At 37.2% G+C, this 13,610-nt stretch overlaps 1 protein-coding gene across 1 annotated transcript; it reads right to left on the bottom strand.

Moving 5' to 3' along the window:
* Positions 1–453: 453 nt before the first annotated feature.
* On the bottom strand, positions 454–13,199 carry LOC135213959 (uncharacterized). The gene is made up of 6 exons (XM_064248040.1): positions 12,965–13,199; positions 10,817–11,014; positions 9,640–9,792; positions 4,952–5,388; positions 4,080–4,298; positions 454–1,039 (listed from the first exon to the last, which is right to left on the bottom strand). The coding sequence occupies exons 1-4, from the start codon at positions 13,062–13,064 to the stop codon at positions 4,982–4,984; spliced, it is 858 nt and encodes a 285-aa protein (XP_064104110.1). The 5' UTR covers positions 13,065–13,199; the 3' UTR covers positions 454–1,039; positions 4,080–4,298; positions 4,952–4,981.
* Between the last annotated feature and the right edge of the window lie 411 nt (positions 13,200–13,610).

Raw genomic sequence — 13,610 nt, 5'->3', positions numbered from 1 at the left:
ATTGTTGATCGAAGATAATTCTTTATAAGCTTTAGCATAGAGAAACTTCTTTCGCATGATGCTACTGATACACAAATTGTTAAAAAGAGTCTCATGCATAGAGATAAATTTGGCAAGGATTCTCCAAAGCCCCATTCGACAATGAACTTGAGAAACTGTAAGATCGTCCAAGTGTTTGCTTCTTCAGTCGTGATTCTGGCGGCCTCCAGATGTCTTCTGAGACGCATAATTTCCACATTGGTATAAAGAAAACGGGCGATTTCTGCCGCAGAAAATCACTGAATAATAATCAACAACAACAACAATAATAATTAATAATAATAATAATAATAATAATAATAATTGGAAACATCAAACGAAGGAATTGGATATAATCTATGAGCCTTTATGACACCCCCCCATCAAGCTGTCACCCGGGGCGGATAGCGCCCCCCCCCCCTCCCCCCCATTTAGTACGCCACTGTTTCTCTAGCATGTTTTGTCAACGTTTTCATTACTCAAACAGCCACTAGGACTCTATTCATATTAGTACAAGGTGATTTTGCATTCACTCGTTTACGAAAAGTTGCCTCTTTCTCTCTCTCATCTTTGTCATTCAATTGATTTTCTGCACTGCCAAGAATAGCTCTCATCAACGGCTTTGTCCCTGACTCCTACTATATTGGATGGGCATCATCTGCAGAGGCCCACTCAGAGACCACTTACCCACTTCATCACCTCCACTTAGGGCATGGACCCGTGTTAACATAACTCGAGGGCAAGATAGGTAAGCAACCTACCTACCTCGTCACTGAAATTGCCGACTGCCATAAGGCATTGGCATGATTCACAGTCTCGTTACCATTACTGATTTAGCCAACGGTTTCATTTGCACCAACTAAACCATAGACACTGTTGATGGTCGTGTGACTCTTTCTCCCCTCGGATGGTCCACGCTGTTCAGCCGTGTCTCCCCTCGACTTCGCTTCCTCCTCAGCCAATCGTTCACGAAGGACAGTGAGGTCGATGTAATCGTACTGGTGCTCCATGAGACTTGTCCCTGAAAGAAAGAAGAGCCGCCGTCAAAATTAAGTATACCTTAGTTTAACCAGACCACTGAGCTGATTAACAGCTCTCCTAGGGCTGGCCCGAAGGATTAGATATTTTTACGTGGCTAGGAACCAATTGGTCACCTAGCAACGGGACCTACAGCTTATTGTGGGATCCGAACCACACTATATAGAGAAATGAATTTCTATCACCAGAAATAAATTCCTCTGATCCTGCGTTGGCCGAGCCGGGAATCGAACCTTGGACCACCGGATTGGCAGCCGAGCGCGAAAACCACTCTTCCAGCGAGGAACTAGCCACCGTCAAAAAGGTGAGGTCAATGGCTCTACTACTGGGTTCCTCAAGGTTTGTATCTGAAGTTAACATGGAATTGTCTCATAGGTGACCACAATGAATGTCCTATTGCGTTCCACAATCTGTGATTTCCTCGTTAGACGAGTGGTTCTCGCGCTCGCCTACCAATCCGGTGGTCCGAAGTTTGATTCTCGGCTCTACCAACGCGGGATCAGAGGAATTTATTTCTGGTGATAGAAATTCAATTCTCGATATAATGTGGTTCGGATCCCACAATAAACCGTAGGTCCCGTTACTAGGTAACCAATTGGTTCCTAGCCACGTAAAAATATCTGATCAGTCTGGCCAGCCCTAGGAGAGCTGTTACTCAGCTCAGTGGTCTGGTTAAACTAGGATATACTTAATCCACAAGATGTGTCTGAAATCAAGTGAGTGTCACGTCTTTGCAAGCCAGGTCAATGGATTGGATATGACGCTCCACAAGGCTTGTGGCCGGTATCAACAAGGCTTACTTTCTTCTAAGTCAGCTCAATGGAGTGATTACTGCGTTCCAAAAGACTTGTGTCTGAAATTAATGGGAGTCATTGTCTTATAAGTCAGGTCAATGGATCTGGTACAGAGTTTCTGAAGAAGGCTTTAGTCTGAAATCAGTGGGAGTCGTTTTTTTACAGGAGAGCCACTTTATTTGCCTCGATGTTCCTCAAGGATTGTGTCCGAAATAAAAGGGAGTTATTGTCCTGAGGATCAGGTAAATGAAATTCCCTGCTGTGAACCTCAGGGCTTGTCTCTCAAATTAATGGGAATCGTTGTTTTTAAGGTCACGACAGTTGGTTTGGTGCTTATCCACAAGGCTTCTGTCTGAAAACAATCGGAGTCATCCTCGTTGTGTCAACTCAATGGCTTTATTACTGTGCCCCTCAAAGGCTTGTGGACGAAATCTTGAGGGAATGATTGTCATTCAGGTCAGGTCAGGTCAATGGAATTGCCACTGTGTTTGTTTGTTTGTTTGTATGGTGTTTTTACATTGCATGGAACCAGAGATTATTCAGCAACAGGACCAACGGCTTTACATGACTTACGAACCACGTCGAGAGTCAACCTCTATCACCAGAAATACACATCTCTGAACCTTCAATGGAATGTCCGAGAATTGAACTCGCGCCCACCGAGGTGGCAAGCCAAGACCAACCCGACCACGCCACTGAGGCGCCTACTACTGTGTTCCTCAAATGGTATTGTTCTACAATTCAGGTCAATGGATTTGTTAGAGTGTTCCACATGACTCAAGTCTGAAATATCTGGAGAGACTTTTATTATAATGGTCAGGTCAATGAATATGCTGCTGTGTTCCTCAAGGCTTTTTTTCTAAAATCAACAGGAGTAATCATCATTAAGGTCAATGGTTTGTTACTGTTCTTCCACAAGGCTTGTCTGAAGTCAATGGGGGTCACTATCTTAAAAAGGTCACTGGACCTAATACTGTGGTACACAAGGCTCATGTGTGTGTGTGTGTGTGTGTGTGTGTGTGTGTGTGAGAGAGAGAGAGAGAGAGAGAGAGAGAAAAAAAAAATTTATTTCTGTGTTCCCAACACAAAACTAGCCTCTACAATCAGCAAGAGTCGTGGTTTTTGAAGTACTGTATTTTTAATGTGAGGTCAATGGCTCATGTATCTAACATAAAGGTCAGACCAATAGATGGATTTGTAATAAAGTAACACAAGAACTGCGTTCTGAAATCAAGAAGAGTCACTGGGTCAAAGATCAGGTCATAGACATACAGTATGTATGTAAATATATAGGTTTTACAGATATGATTACACACATACAAATGATATATATATATATATATATATATATATATATATATATATATATATATATATATATATATATATATATATATATACAGTGGTCCCCCGTTTTTGCGGGGATGTGTACCAGACGCACACCCACCCCCACCACCGCAAAGATTTGGAACTCCCAATAAAAAATGCTTAGAATGGCTTATTTTGTTAGTTAAAACTCATTAAAAAACAACTACAAATGTTTTTACTTGTTTTTTTTAATATTTTATAAACAAAATGGATTTTATGGTGAAATTGAAAAATAAAAGCAGGAATTTATGGATATATATCATAGAAAAATACTGCAACTACGCAAATTTCCCACGAATAATGGGTGGATATGTTCTAGAGAGAGAAATCTGTGAATGCGTGAGTTTGCAAAACCGCAGAACGCAAATACAGGGGCCCACGGTATATATATATATATATATATATATATATATATATATATATATATATATACACACACACACGAATACCATAGGAAAATGGACAGGCAGAAGGTCAGTACCAGGCGCTTTCTCCCGATGCTTGAATAAACAAAGAAAGTGCTTGGCACAGACAATCTGCCAGTCATTTTCCTGTGGTATTTGCTCATACGTATAATGAAGTCACGTGCATATAGTACTGTGATTTTCTAAGCATTATTATTAGGTTATATGTATATGTGTATATATATATATATATATATATATATATATATATATATAATATTATATTACATATTTCTCAAATGAACGCCTTTTAAACGTTAATTCATTCATCTTTTTAATTTCCTAATCACTTTTATGACGTCGGCAATAACCTATAGATGTTTGACGCCAGTTCTGATAGCCACAAATCAATCAGTCAATCAGACACAAAACGAAAAGAGGAAAATGAATATCTTACTGTCCGTCTCTACCGTCCCGCCCACACTGGAATCGCCAACAGAATTGGGGGGAGTTGGAACAGCTGCAGCATCTTCTGGCGGCGGCGGCGGGGGTGGGAGTAAAACGCCAGATGCACTCGCAGCAGGGGAAAAGGTGCGATGTCTATACAGGCAGAGGGCGACTGTTATCAACATGACAGCGAGGACTGCGCATGCGCACCCAAGGGCCATTATAATATCTGAAATAAAACGAGAAAAGCCATTTCGTGAACTGAACTGCATTGAATGTAGAATATAAGCTAAAGGCCAAGCGTTGGGACCACCGAGATCGTTCAGGGCAGTTGCACTATGAATCAGTTGTTAAAAGAGGCTGGAAAATGAGATGGAAGAAAGAGAATATGAAAGGAGATACAGTAAAAGGAACAAAAGAGGGTTGTAGCTAGGGGCCGATGGCACTCCGCAGAGAACCTTTAGTAACGCATACAGTGCACAGCAGAAGAACGGATAAACGTTGGATTTTATTTTTCAACTGTGAAACACATCACAGTGTTTCCAGACAACGATGCTAAAGTGTCCTTTTTTTTAATTGTTAAAAAAATGGAAATAACGCAGATCATTTTTCAGTCTCGGACTGCCCTCTCTAGTCGACCGATAGGTTAGCCGACAGTGACGGGAATAAAGCTAGCCAAAGTAATACTCATGTCAGTGGACTTAATTAAATTCAAGCAAAGGAATACTCATGCAATATATATGTATTCTCATCATAATTTTGAAGTGTGATCTTAAGACCTACATCGTTACTTACGTAATGACACAAAGACACTCATGAAGAGCCAGAAGATAATAGGGAAATTAATGACGAAACAGCTCAAAATGAGAGGAGGAAACTTACCTGATTGGCGTTGCTGTGCCTGGCCAATCTCTAGGTTGGAGGTATACAGGGAATGGCCCACAAGACGTTGACTGACTGACTGAAATTCAGGTAGAGATCCTTCGTTGATAAAGTTAGATTGTGGTTATCCTGTCTCCAGCTCCAAGGATTCTTGACATTCAGTTCCATACGATAAGAATCATGCGTCACGGTTTGTTGCTTTGTAAAGGAAACATGAAATTCCAACGGGAACCACTCCTGACTAGCCACTTCAAGGTTAAGTTTACTGAACTTCACACTCTTAGAGGCGCTCTTATAAACTCCGTACACCACCTCAGCTGCTAGGAGATGCTTCTCATCCGGCGAAGGCTTCTTCCTCCCGAACATCTTGAAAGAAGAGGAGCCGGTGACTTGGGTGTAGTTGATGTGAATCGTCGCCTTTTCAAAGGTATAACAATCTGGAATACAAAGGAAAACAACTTTTGTTACGACATTGGTCACTCGATTACCTTCGCTGCTTATGGTAAGATTACGTCAATTTTCTTGCATTTTTAGTTCCTCTCTCCCCTTGTTCTTACTTTATTCCCCTCCCTTCGTTCCGTGCCTTTTTCTGTTCCTATCAGTTTCTGTTATTTCCTGGTTTACAAGGATAATATGACGTTATTTCCTGGTTTATAAGGATAATCTGATGTTATTCCCTGGTTTATAAGGATAATTGAATGTTATTTCCTGGTTTATAAGGATAATTGAATGTTATTTCCTGGTTTATAAGGATAATTGAATGTTATTTCCTGGTTTACAACAATAATCGGATGTTATTTCCTGGTTTATAAGGATAATTGAATGTTATTTCCTGGTTTACAACAATAATCGGATGTTATTTCCTGGTTTATAAGGATAATTGAATGTTATTTCCTGGTTTACAACAATAATCGGATGTTATTTCCGGGTTTATAAGGATAATTGGATGTTATTTCCTGGTTTACAACGATAATCGGATGTTATTTCCGGGTTTATAAGGATAATTGGATGTTATTTCCTGGTTTATAAGGATAATTGAATGTTATTTCCTGGTTTATAAGGATAATTGAATGTTATTTCCTGGTTTATAAGGATAATTTGATGTTATTTCCTGGTTTATAAGGATAATTGAATGTTATTTCCTGGTTTATAAGGATAATTGAATGTTATTTCCTGGTTTATAAGGATAATTGAATGTTATTTCCTGGTTTATGAGGATAATCTGATGTTATTCCCTGGTTTATAAGGATAATTGAATGTTATTTTATTCCTGTTTTATAAGGATAATTGAACTGCTTATTTTCCTGGGTTTTATAAGGATAATTGAATGTTCTTATTTCCGGTTTATAAGATTTAATTGAAATGTTAATTTCCTGGTTTACAACAATAATTCGGAATGTTATTTCCGGCGTTTATAAGGTTTAATCGGAATGTTATTCCTGGGTTTATAAGGAATAATTGAATGTTATTCCTGGTTTAATAAGGATTAATTTTGATGATATTTCCTGGCTTTATAAGGATAATTGAATGTTATTTCTGGTTATAAGGTTAATTTGGATGATATTGCCTGGGTTTATAAGGATAATTGAATGTTATTTCCTGGATTATAAGGAAAATTGGATGTGATTTCCTGGTTTATAAGGATAATGATGTTATTTCCTGATTATAAAGGAAAATTGAATGTTATTATTTCCTGGTTTCTAATGAGATAATTGATGTTTATTTCCTGGTTTATAAGGATAATTGAATGTTACCTTTTCTGGTGTTATAAGGATAAGGATATGTTTATTTCCTGGTTTATAAGGATAATTGAATGTTATTTAACCTGGTTTATAAGGATAAGTTTGGATGTATTTCCTGGTTTATAATAATAATCGGATGGTATTTCGGGTTTTATAAGGATAATTTCCGGCATGTTATTTCCGGTTTATTAAGGATAATTGAATGTTATTTCTATGGTTTATAAGGAAGGTAATGATGTTATTTCTGGTTTATAAGGATAATTGAATGTTATTTCCTGGTTTATAAGGATAATCGGATGTTATTTCCTGGTTTATAAGGATAATTGAATGTTATTTCCTGGATTTATAAGATTTTTGAATGGTTAATTTCGGTATTTAAGATAAATTGACATGTTCTTTCCTGGTTTGTATAAGGAACCAATTTTTTGGATGTTAATTCCTTGGTTTTATAAGGAAATCGGAATGTTATTTCCATGGTTTTATAAGATAATTGAATGTTATTTGGCTGTTTTATAGGATAATTGGATGCTATTTTCCTGGTTTATAAGGATAATTGGATGCTATTTCCTGGTTTATATAATCGGATGTTATTCCTTTGGTTTATAAGGATAATTGAATTTATTTCCTGGTTTATAAGGATAATTGGATTTTATTTCCTGGTTTATAAGGAGAAATCGGATTTGGTTTATTTTTTTCCTGTTTTATAATTGGATAATCGGATGTTATTTCCCTGGTTTATAAGGATAATTGGATTGTTTATTTCCTGGTTTATAAGGATAATTATTTTATTGGTCCTTTTTTTTGGTTTAATAAGGAGAATTGATTTTGGTTTTATTTCCTGGTTTATTAAGGATAATTGGACGTTATTGTCTGGTTTATATGGATAATTGGACGTTATTTCCTGGTTTATAAGGATAATCGGACCGTTGGTTTTATTTCCTGGTTTAAAGGATAATCGGATGCTTATTTCCTGGTTTCTTAGGATTTAATCGGAACGGTTATTTCCGGTTAATTAAGTGGAATCGGATGTATTTCCGGGTTGGTTTTATTAAAGGATTAATAGACGGATTTTCTGGTTTTTTATTTACGGATGTTTTGGATGTATTTCAATGTTTATAAGAATAATCGGATGTTATTTCCGGGGTTTTATAAGGAGAATTTCGGACGTTAATTTTCCTGGTTTTATAAGGATAATCGGACGTTATTTTTCTTGGTTTTTATTTGACGGATTAATTGGAATGTTATTTTCCTGGTTAAAGGAGAATCGAAATTTGTATTTCCTGGTTTAATAGGAGAATCGAATGTTAATTTTCCTGGCCGTTTTATAAGGATTAATTTGGATGTTATTTCCATGGGTTTAATAAGGATAATTGGATGGTTATTCTGGTTTATAAGAGAATTGGATGTTATTTCCGTTTATAAGGGATAATCGGAACGTTATTTCCTTGGTTTTGAGGATATGGAATTGTTATTTCCTGGTTTATAAGGAGAATCGAATGTTTTTCCTGGTTTAATTAGGATAATCGGAATTTATTTTGTTTAATTTTAAGGAGTACTTGGAATTTGTTATTTTCCTGTTTAATAAGGATATTGATGTTATTTCTTGGTTTATAAGGAGAATTGGATGTTTTCCTGGTTTAGTAAGGATATTGGATGTTATTTTCCCTGGTTTTATAAGGAGAATTGGATGTTATTTCGCTTTTTTTATAAGGATAATCGGTGTTATTTCATGTTTATATGGATAATCGGACGTTATTTTCTTGGGGGTTATAAGGTTAGTATAATCGGAACGTTTATTTCTTGGTTCATAAGGATAATTAGATGCTATTTCCTGGTTATTAGGATAATCGGACGTTATTTCCTGGTTTATAAGAGAATCGGATGTTATTTCCTGGTTTATAAAGATAATAGGACGTTATTTTCTGGTTTATACGGTTAGGTATTGGAGTGTTATTTTCCTGGTTATAAGGATAATCGGACGTTATTTCCTGGTTTATAAAGATAATAGGACGTTATTTTCTGGTTTATAAGGATAATCGGATGTTATTTCCTGGTTTATAAGGATAATCGGACGTTATTTCCTGGTTTATAAGGATAATCGGACGTTATTTCTTGGTTTATGAGGATAATGGAATGTTATTTCCTGGTTTATAAGGAGAATCGAATGTTATTTCCTGGTTTATTAGGATAATCGAATGTTATTTCCTGGTTTATAAGGAGAATCGAATGCTATTTCCTGGTTTATGAGGATAATCGGATGTTATTTCCTGGTTTATACGGATAACTGGAAGTTATTTCCTGGTTTATAAGGATAATTGGACATTATTTCCTGGTTTATAAGGATAATCGGATGTGATTTCTTGGTTTATAAGGAGAATCGGATGTTATTTCCTGGTTTATAAGGAGAATTGGATGTGATTTTCTGGTTTATATGGAGAATCAGATGTGATTTCTTGGTTTATAAGGAGAATCAGATGTTTTGGTTTATAAGGAGAACATGGATGTTATGGTTTAATACAGGAGAATCCAAGATGGTTTTATTTCTCCGGTTTATAAGGAGAATCTGATATTTCTGTTATTTAGGAGAATCCGGATGTTTTATTTCCATGGTTTCCTTAGGAATAACCAGATGTTATTCCCTGGTTTAGTAGCATGGAACTTCATACGTTGGTTTAAAAGTTGTTGACGAAAAACACTATTTGATGGACTCTGGAATGCAGAGCAGACTGAAAATAACGACAACAGCTCGAAAGGAAGACAGTACAGAGTCAAGTCACATCTCCGTTCATGAATGAAGCCTACGAAGGTTCAGCAATGGATGCAAATCTAGCAATTGTACGTACTTTTTCAGAACTGTAGCATCAATTAGATTTCCTACTTTCGACGACGGTTACATTTAAATCCTCAACAGACTATTTTCTTCCAATTCAAAACAGATGTACTTACTTCCCGGACAGTCGAAGGCAACGTTGACCATCTTGTTGCTTGTGATTCTCAGCTTCTGGATGTCTGGAGATAAATCAACGACATCCACAAGAGAGTTCGTCTTATACGCCTTCAAAGTGTTGTTTAGGCGTCGGTAGACGACCGTTGTATATTCTGAAAATGCAGAGAAGATGATCGAATTAGTAAAAATAAGTATAATACATATACATGTACATACATAAATAATACATATATATAAATATATATATATATATATATATATATATTATATATATATATATATATATATATATATATACGTATATATATGCATATACTTATATATTTTCTTTGAAAATCACAAAATACAAAAAAACGTGATGATTATACGAACAAAGGTACAGCCACAATGGAAAATTGAAACTGGAGATGCTACGAACTTTCATCTTATTACCAATCTATATATACCACTATATATATGTATTGTGTGTGTGTGAATAGTTATACCGACCTCTTCAACTTCATGATTCCTCACATATTTGGCCACTCACTGCAAAGCCTTGGATCCAAATAAAGAATAATCTAAAAGTATCCTAACTGACCTGGTCTCGTAAGGAAAGCATCGGGTTTACTTACAATTCAGCTAAACCTCTTGGCCAGTTGCTTTTCCTTTGGATTTAAGGCTATGTAGTTTTGTTTGTTTGTATGGTGTTTTTACGTTCCATGGAACCAGTGGTTATTCAGCAACGGGACCAACGGCTTTACGTGACTTCCGAACCACGTCGAGAGTGATCTTCTATCACCAGAAATACACATCTCTTACCCCTCAGTGGAATGCCCGAGAATCGAACGCGCGACCACCGAGGTGGCAGCCAAGACCATACCGATGACGCCACTGAGGCGCTTCAAGGCTATGTAGTGAAAAGCATATCGAATATGTGAGGAAACAGAGAATCTGTTACCTTTCTTTATTGCACTGTAGGATATGTTCCTGCTGGTTTTAACTTTACTGGTCTTATTTTGAAGGACTTTAATCAAAACTGACAATATTTCAATTGCTTTTGTATGGATATCTAAAAGTGAACGATCATGCAATTGATAATTCACTGGAAAATCTTTCTGTGTTCGTCTACCTACTCAGTCATTTGAGTTACTGAAGCTTGTTTTATGTCTTGTCATAAACTGTATTCATTCTTACCGCCATCTGATGGCAACGTTTCGTTGCACTCCGAAGTGTTCAGCGTCAAGCCTACAACACAGCTGCCCCCTTCGTCGACGAACCGGACGACGTTGGTTTCGCTGAAGATGTGGTTGACCGTCACGAAATGGTCTCCTTCGCCCGAGATGTCGTAATAAGGGCTGCTCGTCCCGTCATTGACAGGGTACAGAAAACAACCTGAAACAAATGAAGAAGAAAACAAAAAAGATGACGCAAGATAAGAGATGAGTGAAAATGTATGGGATATATAGAATAGACTATAGAATTTAGGCTGGGACCTGCTGTGAGGTTATTCAGCGCCGAAACGGAAATTGACAGTAAATGGTTTGAAAGGTGTGACAGGAAGGTAAACCTCGCAGCAGCTGCACTATGAATCAAGTGTTAGGAGAGGATGGAAAGTAAGGTGGAAGAAAGCGAATATGAAAGGAGGTACAGTAAAAGGAACGAAAGGGGTTGCAGCTAGGGGCCTAAGGAAGGCACGCTGCAAAGAACCTCAAGTAATGCCTACAGTGCACAGCATGAGGTTCACTGACGGAACTAACCCCCTACGAGGATGAAAAATGTATGCATTATCTACAGTATATTCTTTATCACATGTACATTTGTTTACAATAATAATAATAATAATAATAATAATAATAATAATAATAATTATAACACAGTGAGAAAAGTGATGGACTCCTAAGGAGGCAGGATGCAACCCGGAACCCCACACTAAAAAAAAACACCCAGTCGAATAGGATGACTGTGATAGAAGAAAAAAAAAATAATAATTCAAATATAAAAAATACTCATAGTTAGATGAATCTTGAAATGGAGAAACAAATAGACAGTCATGTATATGTTCGTATACCTTAAATATAAATTTGTACAGAAAGATTTCTGGAATCTGTTCGAACACTGAAAATAGGAATCGTAGAGATTCCCGAAAGCTCTCTGTACAGATTTATCTTTAAAATATATGTACATATACATAACTATGGATTTGTTTCTCCCATATAATAATAATAATAATAATAATAATAATAATAATAATAATAATACTTAGTCTTTATCGTTGTCATCATTACTGAGGATGTAAACCCATGGAAATGGACAAGTTCTACCTGTACAAACTGGGACAGCTAGACTCAACGTTGCATTATGGCCTTAAAAAGTAAAATAGCAAAATAAAATGAAAGAAAGAAGTGCCAGAAATTAATGCGTCCAACAAACATCAATGAACAGACCTGGAGGTATATAATTAATAAATAACAAACTCAAGTTAAGTGAAAATATCACATAAACAATTAAAACAGGAAAATGAACTTGCGTGAACACTCAAGTTGGTGAACTCTACGTATACTCGCCAAGTATGCGTGACGTCACGCAGAGCCAAATATTCATGACTGTAAAAGGAAGAAACCTCAACCTACAAGTAATGTAGTCAGGAATTCAACTTGCGTGTATAAGTGTATCTGTTTGTGTGTGTGTGTGTGTGTGTATTTTCGTAATCAAGTGGTCTTCGTGTTGTTTAATTCGGAACTTCCAAGTCAGAAACAAACGGTGAAATAATTTTTAATTCACAGCGAAAGGAGGAAATAAAAAGTAGGAAAAGATGCCAGTTTTCCCTTTTATGAAAATAAAATTGGGGTTAAACAGGATGCTTAGGCTGTGAAAAGTTACGCGTTCTTGCACGTGTAGTTACGAAGAAGGAAAAGATGACTTACCTTGAAAGGGGACAAAAAATAAACAGAGAGAGAGAGAGAGAGAGAGAGAGAGAGAGAGAGAGAGAGAGAGAGACGAGCGTAAAATTCAGGAGGATATCGGGGAACGAAAGATGGCAAAATAGGAAAATGATATGATGAAATTCCGTGAAAAGAAAGTCAGTGAACCTTACGACTGACTGACTGCCTGACTGACTGGCATCCCTAGAAATCTTAAAGCTGTAAACTGGAGTTTGAATGACGCTTTATCATCACTATCCTCTCAAACGTTTCAGTGGGAGACTCTCCCGGGAGTCCTATGATCACACGAGTTCTGGCGGCATATTCCATTGGCTAAATAAGGTCCTTCAGGTATGCAGAGCACGCATTTCAAGGAACTTGGTTCAGATCAGTCGATCTATACGACGGATCGGACACTTACTTTCAATAACATCTGTTCCCTGATCTGAAGTCGCCAGCGACGCCCCCAGGCAGGAACTCATCCAGAAGAAAAAGTAACAGTAGCAGCGGCAGCCTAACATCCCTGGGACGCCTCAAGGAACTTCTCCCTTCGAGATGATCTTCCGCTCGCTCTCTCGCTCTCTCTCTCTCTCTCTCTCTATCTCTGGCGTCGAGGGTGGAAAGGTTTGCACAATACTCTTTTAGAGCCCAGTCGACACTCGGGGCTCTGAGACACTGAAGGATGTCCTCCCGAAACTTCAGGCACTTATCGCGACAGGATGTCACAGCGCTAGACGAGGATTTTCTAGCGCATCCTATACTCATGGCATCTGTGAAACATCACCATTTCATGAGTGTGGACTGGGATAAGTGACTGATCTGATTGATTTGACTGACATCCTTCAAGAACAGATATTATGAGAGACTACTGATAATCATCTTCGTCTTTTACAAATAGATAAGAAAGTGGACAGTAAATGATATCAATTATTTTGGTATATATATGACAAAAAGGGTCAGGACGAGCGTTAAGATATATAAATACACACACACACACACTTATATATATATATATATATATATATATATATATATATATATATATATATATATATGTGTGTGTGTTG

The sequence above is a fragment of the Macrobrachium nipponense genome, chromosome 43 (assembly GCF_015104395.2).
Source record: "Macrobrachium nipponense isolate FS-2020 chromosome 43, ASM1510439v2, whole genome shotgun sequence".
Classification (NCBI taxonomy): Eukaryota; Metazoa; Arthropoda; class Malacostraca; order Decapoda; family Palaemonidae; genus Macrobrachium; species Macrobrachium nipponense.
Note: the sequence above shows the minus strand (reverse complement) of the source record. Positions and strands in the feature narration are given on the sequence as shown.

Excerpts from the sequence above, each read along its gene's own strand:
- LOC135213959 (XM_064248040.1), bottom strand. The coding sequence starts at position 13,064 with ATGTTAGGCTGCCGCTGCTACTGTTACTTTTTCTTCTGGATGAGTTCC. Across the intron at positions 9,793-10,816 it reads AACGTTGCCATCAGATGGCG|AATATACAACGGTCGTCTAC; the intron begins GTAAGAATGAAT and ends CTGCATTTTCAG. Across the intron at positions 5,389-9,639 it reads TGCCTTCGACTGTCCGGGAA|ATTGTTATACCTTTGAAAAG; the intron begins GTAAGTACATCT and ends TTTGTATTCCAG.